This window comes from Acanthaster planci, linkage group LG11 (genome assembly GCF_054643075.1).
Source record: "Acanthaster planci isolate LZ-2023a linkage group LG11, COTS_SCS, whole genome shotgun sequence".
Lineage (NCBI taxonomy): Eukaryota > Metazoa > Echinodermata > Asteroidea > Valvatida > Acanthasteridae > Acanthaster > Acanthaster planci.
Genome location: NC_141787.1, coordinates 10,820,135 through 10,838,235, shown reverse-complemented (window position 1 = coordinate 10,838,235; position 18,101 = coordinate 10,820,135). Strand labels below are relative to the sequence as shown.

Genomic DNA, 18,101 nt, shown 5'->3' with positions numbered 1-18,101 from the left:
ATGATTGTCCAAGCAGTTTTCATTATTTAGTGGTGGCGAAATAAGAAGAATCCAGCCCATTTAAAGTACCCAAGTCTTTTGCCTGCTGAACTTTCTGTTTTACCTGGCCTCCACCTTCAGTGGCGGACAGACCGCCACCCCCGAGCAATCGGCGAGGGGCCGGACAGCTACAATTGCTTTTATGGCAAAGAAAAATAAGCCCAAATTCACAGACCAGCTTAACAATAAACCAGTTTTAGCTACAATGTATCTTCATGTTTTATGGAGCAAAAGCTAATGAACTGTAAGCACAGCAAAGGTGTTATTAACATGTAAGCAGCACAAAAAGTGACCTTGTTTTGTACTTTACTAATATTGTTGCAACACTAAGAGACAACCACAAGTTTTTTGCTACAGTTTCTGCTTTTAGTTATTATGGTCTAACCATAACTGTTGCCATGATATTTAGCTGTAAAATTAAGTCCTAAACGGAGCTCTTCTAAAAAAATTGTCAATATTTAATAAACTTTCCACATAGAAATAAAGCACTCGATAGAAAAATATCACAAAATTACTTGAAGAGTTGTTAAAGTTTCACCGGAATGTCCATTAGGTGATGTTTTGGATTTCCCCAAGAAGTAGGGATGAAACATCCAACATAAAACCGCAATCACCTGTTACAAGAAACTTAACTGCACAAAGGGAAGGAATAGTTTTACCAATAGAGCAGTTAGTGCCAGTCCAGCTTGGAGTACACATGCATTTAAATGCATTAACAAGGTTGGAGCAACGACCTCCATTCAGGCAGGGAGAACTTTCACACTCATTAATATCTGAAAGGAAAGAAACCCCAAAATAAGGGCAAGGGGAACTGAAGTTATACTCCAATATCGGCCATGAAATATAGACCTAAATGTTCAGGCACTGAAATGCTTTTATACAATGGAGTAGCGAGACCACTTATAACAAGAAACTGCCACAACAATGTTCAATACATGTATGTGAACTGCAGTGTATGCAGAGTACTTGACGGTTTCCTCAAAGTTTAAAATTCAACTTATCTTCTACGTCCAAACTTAATCCAAAGAGATCCCAATTGGACCAATGCATTGTTTTCTTCCGGGGGAAATGGAAATAACATGTTGAGCACACATAAATCAACTGAACAGGCCACGCTCCATAAACAAACATGCACATTTTGCCCCTTTATTGACATTTTGGACACCCCACCAACACCATAATTAGTCTCAAAAGCATTTTTAATGAGATGAACATCTTAAGCAAAGATGAAAATTTTAAGCATGGAAGGCAAAAGTGGCATTTTTTCAAAACAACATACTTGTAGAGGGTAAGACATTATCTTAGCCTTTCAACAACTCTGGTGTTAAATCTTTCCATTTTACAAAGCTTTCTGTTAAGAAACTCATAACTCCTCATCTTCTTTGTTGAAATTCAAAAGTGAAGAAAGTGATAAGAAAATAACAGCTGAGCAAAACTTCACTAGGTTTGCTTTAAACTACCTGTGAATAATGCTGAAATTCACTGCTAACTTCACCATCACTTGAGCTTTCTGAAACTTTAGAAATGAAGGTAACCTCACACAGACGGTATATCAACATCCAGCAAATAATGCATCATGCACAGTCACCATGAGCAGCACAGTGCGGTATACCAATGAAATTAATGTAGCAATAAGGATGGCTTGGCTGTACCTTGACATGTTGGGATCCTCCCCTCCAATGTGCCATTGTTACATATGACAGTCGTGTCAGGAATCAGGGCATAACCTGGGTAACAGGTGAAGCCGATGACATCCAAATGCATGACAGGTGATGAGGCGTTGTGTGAGCCCAGGGCTGGAGTCCTGGGAGTAGGGCAGTTCTCTGAAGAAACAATTAGAGAGGTAACCATATTTTAGTTTTTAGACTTGGACATTTTGTCACCATTTTTACAAATTTTGCTATGGAGTACAAAACAAAACTTTCAAGAAACTCATGTTTTGAGTTGGTCACTTTTTGAAACAGTGAATTTGTAGGGATTTATTTCAAGAGTTAATTAGTTGCATACACTGCACCAAAGCATATATCTTAAACTGCCACCAAATACTGGATAATGCTATCTTCAATCCTCAATTTGAATGCACATGTAGTAAAGGATTATTCATTTGAAAACACCTAAAATTTGTCGAACTGTGAAATCTTAAAAACAAGGGAAATAGTATTTTCAGTCTGAAAAAAGACGGTGAAAAGTGCATTTTTCCCTTCACTACTTCACATAGTCATTAAACAGAATTAAAATTTGTCCCTTTGTGAAGAAGAAAAATGCAGTTTAGACGTATTTCAACAGATTTGGTCAAAGTCTGGCTGCTACAATCCTCACTTTGACCACTTGCTGACAGTGGGGCCTATATATTATAGCTAAAAATTTGAACTTTTAGAAAAGGCAAGATCAAGTGGCCACTCAACTTTTGATACGGATAGATACATGTATATGTACACATGTACAAGTGTATGTGTACATACAGCCAAACATCACAACTGCTGATGCCGAGTGTCTACTTGTATGATATTTCTTACCACAGCATTACATTTGTCAACCCTCTGGGGTTGAAATTCTCTACCACAAAAGGCCATGCACAGCAGCACAACTTAAACACATGGTCTGCCTCCACAGACTTCTTGAACTTTGAGTGTGTGTGTGTGTGTTTGTTTCTGCATTCAATTGGGGACACTGAACAATAGCGGACAATAAGGTCCCCGATTGACAGAGGCTCCCCGATTGACAACTGTGTACAAAACATATGGGTGATCTTCTAAAAAAGTTAAAGTACAAACAAAAGAGGAACAATAGGGGGTCCCCAGTTGCAGGCAAATACACACTTAAGAGTGTGTGTGTAAAAAAAAATAGGGGTAAGCAGGTTTAATTCAGCCAGAGGTGAGTCAAGGCACACTTGACTCAGCCAGAGGTGAGTCAAGGCACACTTGACTCAGCCAGAGGTGAGTCAATGCACTCTTGAATCAGCCAGAGGTGAGTCAAGGCACAAGAGAGGGGTGAGTCCAAGCACAATTTACTGTTTAACTGATCAGCTAAATAGCCAAAATGTGTTTGCCCGTCCTCTGAGTGAAGAGTGCTTAAAATGATAGGCTAGTTCCAGTGGATCATGCCAGACTGTTATATCCAAGCTGGCTCCCAACAGACCCTAAAGGATATTTGATGTCATATCACATGTATACTGAATGCATATGTTTAGGTGGAGAAACCCTTCCTTCAGCCTGAAAGACCATTATGGCAGGAATATGGTCAAGTCACACATACCATAGCACTCAGGAAGATCCACACTCCATGTCATATTCGCGCAATAAGCTGATGCATCTCCTCTCAATGAGTAGCCATCCAAGCAGGAAAATGTCACATTTTCACCCTCCCGGTATTTCTCCTTCCAGGGTGCGATCTGCCCATTTGCCAGTTCTCCAGGGTGTGGACAGAAGACTATATTAAAAAATGTACAATTAAAACAAAATCCCACACGTCAGTGAGAATTCTCTCAAGAGTGAATAAAAAAAGACTGGATCCTGCGGGGTTTTAACGTGACACGTGTGACTTAAAAAACGAAATCTTGTAGAAATGAGCAAACTTCTACAATGCATAAAAATCCCCAGCAAATTCTTTATGTCCCTTGAAAAGTTGGAATGGTTAAGGTCTCCATTTCTTACACTGCCACGGCATTAAGTGTGCCAATGGAAAACCCACAATAAAGAAGCAGGCACTGATACCTCAACTCTCATCCATCCATCATTCTCTCTGCACAAAACAATGCAGCTGATGGGGAGCATAGTTGTTTCAAGCAAATTATATCAATTTTGGCCTCCCTTCCCCCCCCAAAAAAGAACCATTTTGTAATTCAATTAAGAAATAAATGATCAGTCTTTATGGTCCTACATGCTGCAGCAGGAAAAGTTCTGAAAGTGGGATATGAGTTTGTACCACAATGTTCTTCATTCTCGTCCTCGTTGTTCAAACAGTCATAAGTATACCCGTCACAGAGAAAACTGTTTGGGATATACCGGCCTTCAGAGCAACGATAGTGGTCTGGTTTGTAGCAGTGAGTGTTCACCATCAGCACATCTGCCAACAGGAAAAGTGGTTCATAAAAAAATCTCATTATGAATGGCAACTTTCCTGCTTATCCTCTGAGGAAACTGACCCAGTTTTTAACAACTCTGACCACTACAGATGTAGCTTAACAAAACACTATGAAGAAAATGAAACAAAAATAAAATAAAAAGTTAAAATACATGTAGAAGGTCTTTCAAATGATTGGCAGGAATCTGGCTGCAATTCTCATTGGTTAAAGCAAAACGAGAGATGAAGTCCTTTCGTCTTGACCATCGGCTTCCACGGCAGTGATTTAAGTGGCAGTAATGCTGATGCGCAACATACATTGGCAGGAATTTACACATGAACTGGTCTTACATTTGGAAGGCAGCCCAGTCAACCTGCTACTAGATCAAGGAAAAAGTTCATGATGTAGGTGAGTCATGCAGACTTGGCTGAAGCCAACTGAAAAATTATGGGATGACGGCAGGCAAAGATCTGGAGTTTCAAGAACACCTTTGCACATCAGGCAACTGTTACACATGAGATGCATACTGAAGTGTATTCTTCCAAATGACTTGTCAACTGGCTAAGTGGCAGTGGTGGTTTTTTATCTTACTTAACTTTTGGACCAGATACCCCCCCTCCCCTCTCTTCTTCAAAAATCATAGATTTCTATTGAAAAGGATTTTTTTTACCAGCCAACAGCCAATCGGATGGCATTGTCAACATCAATCATCATATTCAAGCACATACACTAGGACATGTTACTGGCCCCTGGTGGTAATTTTGTGAACTTCATGTACATGTAACTCTTCAGCACAAATCACTCACCACAGCAAAGTGTCTCATCTTCATCATAGAAGTCTGTGCAGTCACCTGGCCACGAATCGCAAAAAACCTTGCGGTTTTTGCACACGCCATCAGAGCAACGGAGTTCATCATTGTTACTGCAAGGTTCTGTAGCAAAAAAACAAAATCAGCCAAATGCGCTGTACTTCAGTTGTGCCTTCATTTTCTGTATGCATTTGGGTCTGCATACATTTACTTTGCATTTTTTCACATTTTCATGACAACTAAACACTCGCAAGAGTGTTTTAGTTGTCATAGCTTTAAACATGGCTTTAAAACAGTTTAGTTGCCAAACAAACTTTCTGTGGAGCTTAAAAGCAAAAGAAAATTATGCTTACATGTATTTCCATGTTGAACCCAACTCCAAGGCTGTAAACATGTTAGTACAATTTTTAGTGTGAGGACTGATGAAGCTCTAGCAGTGGATGCCCATTTTGACCAAGGCCTCACGCATGTTTCTTGGCATAACTGCCACTCCAATAACAACAGATCAAATAGCCCACTCTCTTTTCTAAAATTGGGCTGACCCTGATAATAGAATGTGAAATATTTTCATTGCTCAAATATTAATTACTTGTTCTTTCTAGTTACTGTTTAAGCTTAAATTATCTATCGTTAACATTAGAAAGTCCATAAAGAGCAAGAACACAAGGGTTACAGGTACCTGAAATGCAAGAGTGTCATATTCATAAACGAGGCATAATTAAGATTTTGAACTCTGCAACACTAGTTCTGATCCAGTATGTATTTGCAAAAAGGGAAGACCAGAATAATTTACGAAAAGCCGAGGTGCAAAATGACAGATACAGTACCAAACAAATAAGCAAGTCATATTTTTGGCAATAATGAGGGAGACTGGGTGTGACCCTAGGAGCATATTTGTAGTCATTTTTGGGGGGGGCCAGGGAGCCAAAAATTGTTTCAGGGGACCAAAATATTTGGGAATTTTGTGTAACCTTTCATGGCCTTTCTAAGGGATAACTAAATTTGGGGCTTAATTTATACAAGATGGAAGTGGACAAATGTTTTAAAAATTGCTTTCTCTCATTTACATGTACATGGGCCTATTTTTTCCCCAAATTAATTTGCTCAATGGTGGCCACGACCACTATTCACTCTAAGCAAGAACAAGAGAGGGCATGTTTGTGGTCCTTTGATTGGAACTCACTGCATGCACGTGCTGGCTTGCAAGTTTGGCATGGGACATGAGACCAACAGTGGTTTGAATTTACATTCTTTGCACATGCCCTTGGTGCATGCACCCAGTTGAAAAACTTTCTCACCAGCCTCAGTCTCTCTCTTTCCAATGAGGGCACACTCCAACTAAGGACCCATGGCCCCATACCCCCCAACCTACATTTAGCAGTGGTATCCCCTCAAAACCTACATGTACTGTTTTATGACATTTATCGAGCCATTTATGTTAAGCAGAATTCGTGACATTAAAGCATAGTACATGTATGTACATGTATTATAGTTCCAGAGCTTGCATGTTTGAAATGTCAATGTTAAAAAATCAGACAAAAAAGAGAGAAAAAAATAAAAAGGCGCAATACATACCATTAAGGATAGAATCTGTAGTAAAACTCTCAGTTGTAACCAACTTGACAACCGCACTTGTTCCAGTTGGGAAACTGTCTGCGGTTGTCTGAACAAATTCAGCCTCCTCAGTTGTTCCGGTTGGGAAACTGTCTGCAGTTGTTGCAACAAATTCAGCATCTTCAGTTGTTCCCGTTGGGAAACTGTCTGCAGTTGTTGCAACAAATTCAGCATCTTCAGTTGTTCCAGTTGGGAAACTGTCTGCAGTTGTTGCAACAAATTCAGCATCCTCAGTTGTTCCGGTGGGGAAACTGTCTGCAGTTGTTGCAACAAATTCAGCATCTTCAGTTGTTCCAGTTGGGAAACTGTCTGCAGTTGTTGCAACAAATTCAGCATCTTCAGTTGTTCCGGTTGGGAAACTGTCCGCAGTTGTTGCAACAAATTCAGCATCTTCAGTTGTTCCAGTTGGGAAACTGTTTGTAGTTGTTGCAACAAATTCAGCATCTTCAGTTGTTCCAGTTGGGAAACTGTCTGCAGTTGTTGCAACAAATTCAGCATCTTCAGTTGTTCCAGTTGGGAAACTGTCTGCAGTTGTTGCAACAAATTCAGCATCTTCCGTTGTTCCGGTTGGGAAACTGTCTGCAGTTGTTGCAACAAATTCAGCATCTTCAGTTGTTCCAGTTGGGAAACTGTCTGCAGTTGTTGCAACAAGTTCAGCTCCCTCAGTTGTCCCAGTTGGGAAACTGTCTGCAGTAGTTGGTACGAATTCAACCACTCCTGTCACTCCATCAGCTGGAAACACAATAATTCAACATGATTTAATCACGCCACTGAAAGTATAAGTATAATTTCCATGTACCTGAGCCTAGGCTGAGGCCTGGGAGTCAGGCTAGCTATCCACTCTGAGGAGGAACAAGCGAGGGCATGTTTCACATGCATAGCAAGGTGGTCCCTTCACTTCTGAAGTTCTGTGCACTTGTCTGCAGTCGGTTCGCTTGTCAGCAGCAATAAGTTCAGCCAAAGCACCCTGTTCGGGTGAGGGGAAGGGCTGATGGCCTTGAACAGGTTTTAGTGAAGGAAATATGTCACACGGGGTCACAGCTAAATGCGCAGAGCATTGTGGGTAAATTTCTGCGAGGTGCAAGAACGCGCTGAATGCATTACACAACCAGCGAATATTAATTCAATATTCTTTTTTTTTGGTCCTCACTGCTGAAAATATTCTCGGCACACTTTTTATTCGTTCATAACCAAAATTGATCAAGATAATCAATTAGTTGATACATATTGCCCAAAATATATTATCGGTGACACGATAATAGTGACAAGAAAATTGCCACACTGTGATTGTGCCAAGGCTATGTTTTTATCATAGCAGACACTTTGCCATGCTGAGCATTACCATCGGCAAACCCCAAAATTTAAATAATGCTTCGTCAACCGGAAGTGATCACCTCGCGGTCACAGGTTGCGCACAATATTGTAGCCAATCACAGTGCAAAACCATCAGCCCTTCCCAGCTATACCTAACAAGATATGGGATGGAAGGGTACCCTCCTTACACATGACATACATGTAATATCCCTATACACAATCTAGACTATTGCTACCGGTACCTAACACATCCCCTAGCTGTCTGTAAAGAATTCCTGAGATTCCAATCAAACAATGACCAACACAAACGTGGTGGGGTGCTCTCCGTCCCATATCTTGCTTCTTGTTATGTTCCCAGCGCCCTCTTTGGGCGCTGGGTGACGAGCGAAGCCAGTCAGGTGCACTGGAAAGAACGGGAACGAGACCAGTCTGCATGACATGTTCTATTCCTGCTAAGTGTCACCTCATGAAACCGTCTATTCTAATTATTAATTGCACTCATAAACATTCATTATTTGTTCTATCATGGAGGTCCTTTCGTACCTCCATGGTTCTAAAAACACCTGCATCAATCCAGCGCAGGCATCTCCAACGAGTTTCGATAAAGTTCCTTTTCTCTTACTTAGAACAAGTGGTCCTTGTGTATTTGTTCACCAGTGCGAAACAAATTCGTGTCCAATACACCAGCCACTGGTCGTACACGAAGTAAAGGCCGGTTCGTACTTGTGTAAAGCTACGTAACATGGTAACACGAAATCTGAAAGCTCAACTCGAGCGAAATTTTGCTGCAAATCTTACGTGACGTCAATTCGCTTCGCTTTCACATTAGCCTTGTACTAACAGCTGAGGCCTTTAGACTAATTCCCGTCTATGCATTGTTTTCTTCTCCCCGGCCGGTACAACGGAGGTAGGAAAACAGACTGAAATGGGCCCACATAAATTAATGGGGACGGGAACCAGTCCGGGGAAATCGATCTATTCAACGGGAAGAATAGAGCGAATAATCCCATGGCATTTGATCAACAATCCACGTGACCAATCAGATGACAAGTCTGTGCATGCAATTAAAACAATACCTGAATGAATCCCCGTCGTCAGATCGATGGATCGTTCAAGTTGATCACAATGTCACTGAGCGGTTTTATTTCAATGGTACCCGTTTCTTATAACAGGGAAGGATTTATGCATGTATTGTATATAACAAATTTGTACGTAGAATCGGATATTTCATCATGAAATCATTTTTATGCCACACACTCATAAACATTCATGATTTGTAGCATAGGCCAATTATTCAAGCTTAAACAAAAATACATCGTGTACAGGACTGGTGGCGGTGTTGGACTCTATTTACGTTAAAATTCGTTTTAACCCTTTCCTACGTGACGACTATAAGTACTGGATTCTTTTGAATGCGATGGACTTTTCAAGTATTGACATCCCTTGAACTTTGGGTAAAATATCGTTGGAATGATTTATAAATCACCTCATTATACTTGGTACTTTAATATCGTATAAAACAGTATCAGGCAAACACGGTTTCGTATTTAATGACAAAGGCCGGTATCAGACCATTACCAATAACTATTGTCCTAAAACCTATAGAGGCATCGATAAACAAGACGAAAGTCGTTTGTACAATACAATACCGTTATAGCCAGCGGATAAGAAACATTTAAAAACGATTTAAACGGTGAAAACTTGAATATTGCTTGTTTGGATAACCTTAAACTTGTTTTAATCACTTCCACCAGCAATTATAAAAGCATATTCGGCAAAGCTTTCCTTTAAGAAACCTAAGCTCTAGAAGCTAAAGTCGTTGCTCGTGGATGAATGATTGAGAGTTCAGTCAATTTAAACAACTAAACTATATACAATCCAACTCATAGTAATTTGGACATGTACAAGCTATTTCACAACAAGTGAAATACTAAAATAATCAAGGCTACCTCGCAAAATTCTTTAAAAGGACAACTATGAAAAAGCTAAAGCTGTTAATGCTGAAAGAATTTAGTCTATACTGTCGAACCTCGTTAATAAGAGCAGTTTCAAGATTCTGCTTGTAACAATCTTTTGTTTTTCATTGATTTATTCCTCAAAATACAAGGTTCCTGTTATAACAAGGTAATTTGCCAACAATCATTGCTCAAGTCTATAGGCCTTTTACGTAAGTAGGTTCCGTCTCTCGATCTAATATTCCAATATTAACGAATATTGTAGGCCTATAATTATGGAAATTACTTGGCACTGTGCCCGATCAGAAGAAAATTCCGCCTTCTTTGATTCCGTATGTAAAATGCATGAAATTGTCTTAAAATTGAGAAACAAGAAGCCCCCTTGCTTGGTTGAGTGTATTATTCCCAATACAAGTCCCCTGTATATCGCGTTTTTAATTTATCCCCCAAGATAAATAGCCTACTGGCGTTTCACAATAGTGCGCCGCCTTCGGAGTTAGCAACGCGCTGACCAATCACAGTGTGCGAAATCTGTCGACCCAATGTACGTGTATATCAACGATTCCACGCACATCAATATGAAAGCTAAGTATGCATTGTACCCAAGCATGTATAATGATTAGCCTGAGTAGTAAGTGCCATGTGTAACTAACGGGATTAAATCCAAAATTTTCAGTCAGTATGACACACGACATGCATCACGTTTTAATTTGGTTAATTTCACATCAACAATGTACCATCAAGTCACCCGATTATAAATTCAAGAACTCTGAAGCGAGGTTCAAAACTTTGTGTTGGAAAATCGGATCTGCTTTAATGAACATGGATCGCATGTTTTGCATCTAATCTTTCGTAAGACTTGAAATACCGTGTAAGCCAAAGTTCTTTATATCGGATATCATCGGCATAATAGCAATGGCTAGCCATGGCTAAGGGAAGGGGCTCCCGTCAGGATGTTTGAGTCCTCCGTTGGTTTATTTCACAAGAAACTTCTTGACAACCGTGGTCACACGTCAAGGAAAGATGTATAAAAAGCTAAATACATGTACATTGATTAACCAGTGAAGTAGACTCACCACCGAATTGCGCTTTGATGATGCCTGCAACATTCAAGACGACAAAGGTACACATGAAATACAGTTGCACCTTTTTAAGATCCATCTTCAGATACTCATACTGCTCGTTCTCGCCCGCTTGGATAAATCATTGGAGGGGGGTCACTTTTGTTGCCGTAAGTGTGCGATCAGAGTCGTGTAACGCTCCGGGATCCACGTCTTCGTGTATTACCCCAAGGAGCGTCAAGAGAATAGTCAAGGTTCTTTCCTCACTCTGCCCACACCCATTGTCCAATTTATCATGGTTAGGTGAACAACAAAGCCCGTCCTGATCTAATGGTGGTCAGGACACGTTGTTAAATTCTATTGCTATTCCTGAGTGTTGTATGGATATGTCCGGGAACACGTTATTTTGATTCGTCGCAATGTTTATCACAGAAATATTTCACTGAGGTTAACGTTGGAAAATTCATATTGTACATGTATAACGCTCCTTCCCTTTCCCCATATAGTTGCCATTTAAGTTTGATGACATAACTGGGCCAACTTTTTTATTCATCCTGCAGGTACTTGCGATAAACCTTTCTGCTGGCTCGGCAGAAGGCGTGTGGTGTCGCGCACGCGCTGTAATAGGTGGAGCTGGGTGTGCCCTGTTATACTAGCATTGTCCGCACGCTTTCAAGCGGAGCTATAGTGATTAAAAGCATCGTTCCTGGTCTTTATTATTATACCTTGAGATTACCTTGAAATTTGGAAAGCCTACGCATATATAGTCCTGGATGCACGCCCCCACAGAAACCCCCTACTGCCACCAAGCCATTACTGCAGCGCGTCCCACCATATATTGTGAGTAAACTTTTGATGACTTAAAACTCCAAGATGGAAGAATACTTTGTCGAACCCCCTAAATGAAAGCATATGCTTTTCCCTTCTCTTCTTTGCATTCTTTTCCCAAAAACTGAGAATGCAATTCTCCAGTTATTCGTAAAGTCCTCCAAACTTATTAAAAGAGTGCTCAACTGTGTATAGCATACAGGATTTCCGCGCCTCGGTAGACCCGTAACGGTTGGTACTCGCAACACCAAGGAAGCAAAGAAATAAAGCGAATTGCAATAGAGACAATAGCGCCCTCTAGAGAGAGTAGCGACTTCGGAACCAAAATGGCTGTTCATTACGTGAACAATAGGCTCAGTGTGCAGACCACTAATTCAAGTGAGAGTTTCTGGCCAGCTCATTAGCATTAAAAGTGCCCCTCCCCCCACAGTATCTTTTTAAAAAGGACATTGTTTGGCCCCAAAAATGGTAAGTCCTTGCCAGGATTAACTCCCTGGGTTTTTGAACTTTTATATGAGAGCAGAATGGCTCAACTACGGTTGAAAAGTAGTCCTTAGTGCCCCAGAAAATTGAGGGTTGCCACTTGAAAAATAGTTGCAACCAGACTTCGGAAAAAATCACTTTTTGGGGGTGATTTTGTGTTGTGGGGATAATTAAAAATGTAACTGGTTAACCCACAAAAAATTGAAAAGAAATTGAAAGATAAGTGACCAGACAGAAATTTCATTTGTGTTTCAGAAATCTCAGGGATGTTGGCGTGCATGTTATTGGGCCATGAACAGTGCTGATTTTACACTGATTTCAATGGGGCTTGAATGAGTGGACTGTACCCTGAAAGTAAAAATCGAATAATGCTTTACGTTTATTAATTTATAAATTAATAAATTCTATAAAATATTTTGATCTGTTTTTATTTTGGTTTTTACTTACAGACTACAATAAAATCTCAAACCGTAAATATTCATCTGTGTGCGAGGGTGCCGCATTGCCCTGTTCTTCATGTGTTTTAGATTTTCGGAAGTGATGGGTCAATTTTCGGCGGGATAATTCTCTTTTAGGTCAGGTAATTTTTTAGTTTCTATAAATTGATATACTAGAAAATACTTTTGAAAGCCCTTTTCCTAATTGGATTTTTTTAAGAAGAAACTGCACGAAAAAATATTACAAATTCTAAACTCACTGCACGTTATTTTTCCTATCCACGGGTTCGGGAAGCGCGCCATCAGGGGTCAACTTTCAGGCTCTATACATTATGCAGCCACTGTGTGCTTATCCACGTGCACTGACGCATAATTCACCATTTTGGTTCCAGCTATTGAGACATGAATTCTCTCTATAATCAGCGCAGGCAATCCCTCTATTGCAGGGCCTCTTAGAAACTTGAACTTGTAAATTCTGTTGGGGACAAGTATCCTCTGTAAGCACCGGGCAGATCACCGGGGGAGGGGGGATTATATAGCCCTAACATTATCATGGGGATGGGTTGTGCATGGGATCATTCCTCCAATTTTCTTCAGGAGTCAATTCTTAAGTGTATATTGCACGTAAAATTTTCAGCAGAATTGCAAGAAAGGACTTAAATTGTCAGTTATGAACAGTAATCTTTACTATTATTATTATTATTATTGTTATTATTATACAACGTTCGAAACACAATTGCACCGTAATCATATAGTGTAATAAATAGCCACCCTCCCTCGAATTATGCACTGTCGGCCGTTTTGTTTTGCGGAATTGCACTTATCATCATTACCCAATTTGTAAACTGTTTCAGAAGCTCTTCCTCTGATGGAGCTTTTTGTTACACATCACTCTCTAAATGTAAAAGTACTAAACAAAAAATACTCTTTTTCCCCTAGCTAAAAGACGCAGTGGAAATTAACCTGTTGATTCCAATACTCTGTTCATCTGCGCACAAATTAACTGTTCTCACTATTTTGTTGCGATGAGTGTTTCTCATAAATAAAAAAATATTTGCTACATTTCTACTCTTAGATGTATGAAAATGGTTTTACTATCCTTTTAATGTTAATAATGATTGTATTGAAAGTGCATTTATAAAAGTTCCACGGTTTTCCTGACAAATGCAGGAGCTGCGAATACGCCATGAAGCGATTTTTTGACACTGGGGAAATCCAACTTGAATAAAGGCAATAACTGTAGCCCTGGAGGATTTTTCAATGGGAAGCAAAGTCCGACATTTCAACTGGGGAGGCTTTTACATACGTCATCGAGGCATGAAGACCTCTCAAGAACCATTTTCCACCGTGGGAAAGTTCATAGTGTATCACCAGAAAGTTTTGCTTTTCTGAACTATTTGCGTTTTGATATTGTTTTGAAATTTTTACAGGCCAGTACGTGGAACAGGCCCAGGCCCGTTGCCTGACCAGAGGGGGGGGGGTTCGTCAAACCCCAAAGTGAAACTTTGGGCACTGTGAACACATTTTTTGATACAAAGGCCTATCATAATGCGCTTTGGAGCACAACATCGAAAAAGTTCCACGTTTGTCGCGAACCAAAGCATGCATGTAAGACTTGTATAGGTCCCCTACTTCAGTTTTCAATATTCGCGGCGTATTGTAAATTGACCTGGTAATGAATTTGCTCTTTACCCTGCACCCTGAATCGGGCGCTGGGTGATGGCGAGCGAATGATATGAACATTATTATTAAAACAATTTCAGAAAATCCCACAAAAAAATTTAGAAGTTCAAAAAAAGTGATACATTCTAGTAAATCATTATTACCCCCACTCACCTAACTATAAATGGTAAAAAGAATATTTTAGGGCGCATTTCATTTGCACTTCGGAAAAGAAATCGGAAAATCGGACAAATTAATATGTCATTTGAACTTTGTAGCGGGTATATGAAATCGACATTTATGAATCCAAATATTTGGAGTTTGATGAAATTTCACCTTTTGTGAAATTGGAGATAAAATGTTCCTCTATACACAAATGTCAGAAGTGAAATTTCGAAGTGTCCATAGTGTCCGCGCCACTCTCCCGGCGGTGCGCATTCTTCAATTGTAACGTGAAGCAGCGCACGAACGGGTGTTTTCATTTCGCCTGAACTTTCTTGAGTCCTCGAAAATACCAATTTTAGTGGGCTAGATTAGTGTCCTGAGTCCTCGCTGGGTGGGCAATGCAGCTGTTCTTTCAAAGACCACTAAAATGATAAACAATATGGATTACACAACCGTGAAAGACAAAAACGATCAGACGTACCACACAATGTTTGAGGTGTGAACGGTACTTACAGGGTATTTACAAGTCTTTCTGGACTTGTTTCTTTCATTTTCAATACGTGAGCAGGGCCAGTGTAAACGACAACCAATGAAAACTGCCTTGTCCCCGCGTACGGAACGCTGCGCCGCGCCGGTGGTACGCGTGGCTGGCCGGCAGAGATATTTTCCGCGTGAGAATCACTGTATTAACCGCGGCTTACAATCAGAAAATTGTAGTAGGCCCCTATATTAAAGTTATATATTTATTACCAAAAAAAACCCAACAACAACCAAAAAACCCACACACGCCAACGAGCAAACTTGGAAGCGAGCGGGGGGGGGGGTTCGTTCGAACCCCCTGAAACCCCCGCCTACGGGCCTGATACCTCATATTTTTGTATGTGTACTCCATTTCCGTCTGTTTGTAGTGTCATTCTCTTATCTTGAAGTTTTCTAAACTGTACTTCACTTCTACAAAATGAAGGCTAAAAGTTCGAACATGCCCACAAACAAAACGAAAGTACAACTAGAAGGAATTTCCTCTTCCAGTCACCTTGCGCGAAATTGATTGACAGTTACGCATTTTTCAATGAATAAATTTACATAGTTCTAAAATGAATTCATTGCATGGAATTACACTTTTCGATGCTTCCAAAAGGAATTTGAATGCTTTGCCGTGTGAAAAAAACAACATTGGTGCAACGAGCTGCGAAAACTCGGTCGAATAGGAATGTGTAAGGAATTTGAGTGCAGAGATGATGAAATTGGTCGGGAAAACCCAGTTTAAAACTGCATTATTTGCCTATAGTCTCCCAAGGTAATGCTTATAACTGCCATGTACTTTATATGGCAGGATTCTAAACAGCATACATATATATATATATATATAGAAGCACAAAACAGACTTAAATTTCATTTTACGATTTTACCTCTGCACCTCGATCCTTGCATGCAGCTGGAATTATTTCCATCGCTGTTTATAGCCGCATTTGTTGCGGTAAGTAATCACGATCGCAATTGTACGTGGGCCCTACAAAAGTGTGCCTGAGATGGTAACTCGCGCGGGCAGGACGGGATTGGATAGTTTTAGGCTCCTATAGGCCATACATTATGAAATTATTTCATTCGTGTCTATGATGATACAGCGTACGTGTACGTTTTACCAATGACTATTTTCAAAGAAATGAAAATGTTCTGTATATATGACTGGCTCATCGGGGACCTTTGATGAATCGGGGACCCCAGATGAATGCAAAAAGACAAACTAAACTCCCGTCTATGACGAGGTGTGTACCCTCAGCTAAAAACTGCAGCCACCCTGTGCGCACGCCCAAATGAAACGGACATCGGAGTGACAGCGCCACCAAAACTATTCCTGCAAAGATACATCCGTTTAGTGTGTGCATTGTTCAACATTAACAATATAAACAAGTCGTTTGTAAGTAAAACGGTGAGATGTATAATTCGTGCTTTTTCTTTCTAATGTGTGTTTTGCGCTTTTATGATCAATAAAACATAGAAAGAGGAAAAAAAAGTAAAATGGTGAGAATTAATAGAGCAATGATTATAACTATCTTTGGATAGAATGATAACCTGCAAATGCAGTATAAAGCATAGAGATGTAGAGTGAGTGCAAGGAAAGGTAAGAAGCCTCATTGGTGTCACTTTCCCTTCGTGATGTGTGTTTCGCAAGGAGGTACATGTCTTTCAAGATAATAACTTCCCGAAGCAAAATAACAACTTCCCGAAGCAAGATGAAATTTCAGTTAAAAGTATATTGGTCGTTGTCAAAACATACTGGTGACCGCAAGGGTACTTGCCACGGTTAGGACATCTCGCACGGTGAGTTGAGGATCTATTTTTTTCACCGTTTTAGATTACTGTGCACCCAATTGCCAAAGTTGTACCCGTAAAACAGGATTAGATACATGTATGTTACAAACGGCGAAAAAATAGATCCTGTGCACGAAACTCGTCTTATCTCATTGAAACTCATTTTTAAACTTAAGCTCGCCACACCTCCATCAGCAATATCTTTTGTTAGGCTGAAATCCAATGCTGAGGACAAATCCATCAAAGTTTCAAAGGATCACTGGATGCTTATGGATGTGTTAGCTGAAAAAACAAACAAACAAAGCAGAACCAGGTTAACAATAAATTGCATCATTTTCTAGTAAGGACGCATCAGAGGTTAATTTTAAGGTTGCTTGAAATCAGGCTTCAAGAGTTCATTCACAGATTAATTGTTTTAGGGTTTGGGTAATCTTAATGTTCCTGGCATACTTAAAAACATCTGTGATAAAATACATTAATGTGAGTGTTCCAATTAATCATACAAGTTTAGGAAAACTTGACAAAAAGCAGGGGGGTAGGCCAAGTGCTTGTATTGTGAACAAGCACTCTGAAATCCAAGCTAATTTACCTGCACATAAAAGTGTTTTTATGCAATAAGCGTATACATGTACAGTATATGATTACTATATGAACGCGAAGGCTAAATTCTGTCTTACGTGATCCAACTTGAATGTTAAACACTGGAATCAGAAAATATGCATTCAAGACCATGTACAAATATATGGGGATGTACATGTACATGTGCGTGCACAAACACACCTGTATACAAACATGCATGCCACATGCTCCTCTGAGGTCCATGGCTTCAAAGAAGCGTCGATCTTATAGGTGAATGTAGATTCCAACTACGACTGCTAATGCAATCACAAATTTCCACTGAAATTAAGATGCGTGAAGTCAGACTAGAGATTTTGTCGAGGAACGACGTAACCGCGGAACGGTTCTATGACTGCACCTATAGTTGCAGTACACGTTTAATGGTATCAGCAATTCGCACAATTACGGACGCAGTACGAATGGCGCGAAAAGATGTACTCAAAAGTAAACTCACCTGCCATGGAAACCTCCTGATGCATTCATATGCGGCACTTAGAGCGGTTGGAGAAAGTCCTTAACTTGCAATACGTCAAGGAACCTCGATGTGAACAAAATGATGTTCATATAAAAATTTCAGGAAATTTACGATTACATTTTTTTGGAGAAACTTAACCAAATCGCAAAAATAGGGGCGTCTCAAATTCCATTTTTTTAATCTTCTTCAGATGAAATGAAAAATTTGATACAATAAAGCCAGGTTCTGTTCATATATAGAGAAGATGTCTATACGGTATTAGTAG

The 18,101-nt window shown here is 40.0% G+C and overlaps 1 protein-coding gene across 2 annotated transcripts in view; it reads right to left on the bottom strand.

Annotated features, from left to right (window-relative positions):
• The window catches only part of LOC110984828 (uncharacterized), a 48,634-nt gene extending 37,570 nt beyond the window's left edge, over positions 1 to 11,064 (bottom strand). The window contains exons 1-7 of one of the 2 annotated variants that reach the window (XM_087143059.1): positions 10,871 to 11,064; positions 6,487 to 7,257; positions 4,909 to 5,034; positions 3,964 to 4,104; positions 3,295 to 3,468; positions 1,692 to 1,862; positions 699 to 812 (exon numbers count right to left, since the gene is read on the bottom strand). In XM_087143059.1, coding sequence (XP_086999185.1) covers positions 699 to 812; positions 1,692 to 1,862; positions 3,295 to 3,468; positions 3,964 to 4,104; positions 4,909 to 5,034; positions 6,487 to 7,257; positions 10,871 to 10,955 — 1,582 coding nt within the window. In that variant the 5' untranslated portion in view covers positions 10,956 to 11,064. Of the gene's footprint in view, positions 1 to 698; positions 813 to 1,691; positions 1,863 to 3,294; positions 3,469 to 3,963; positions 4,105 to 4,908; positions 5,035 to 6,486; positions 7,258 to 8,081; positions 8,263 to 10,870 lie in introns of those variants that run through there. The other variant, XM_022245370.2, reaches the window with a different exon arrangement.
• Positions 11,065 to 18,101: the final 7,037 nt, after the last annotated feature.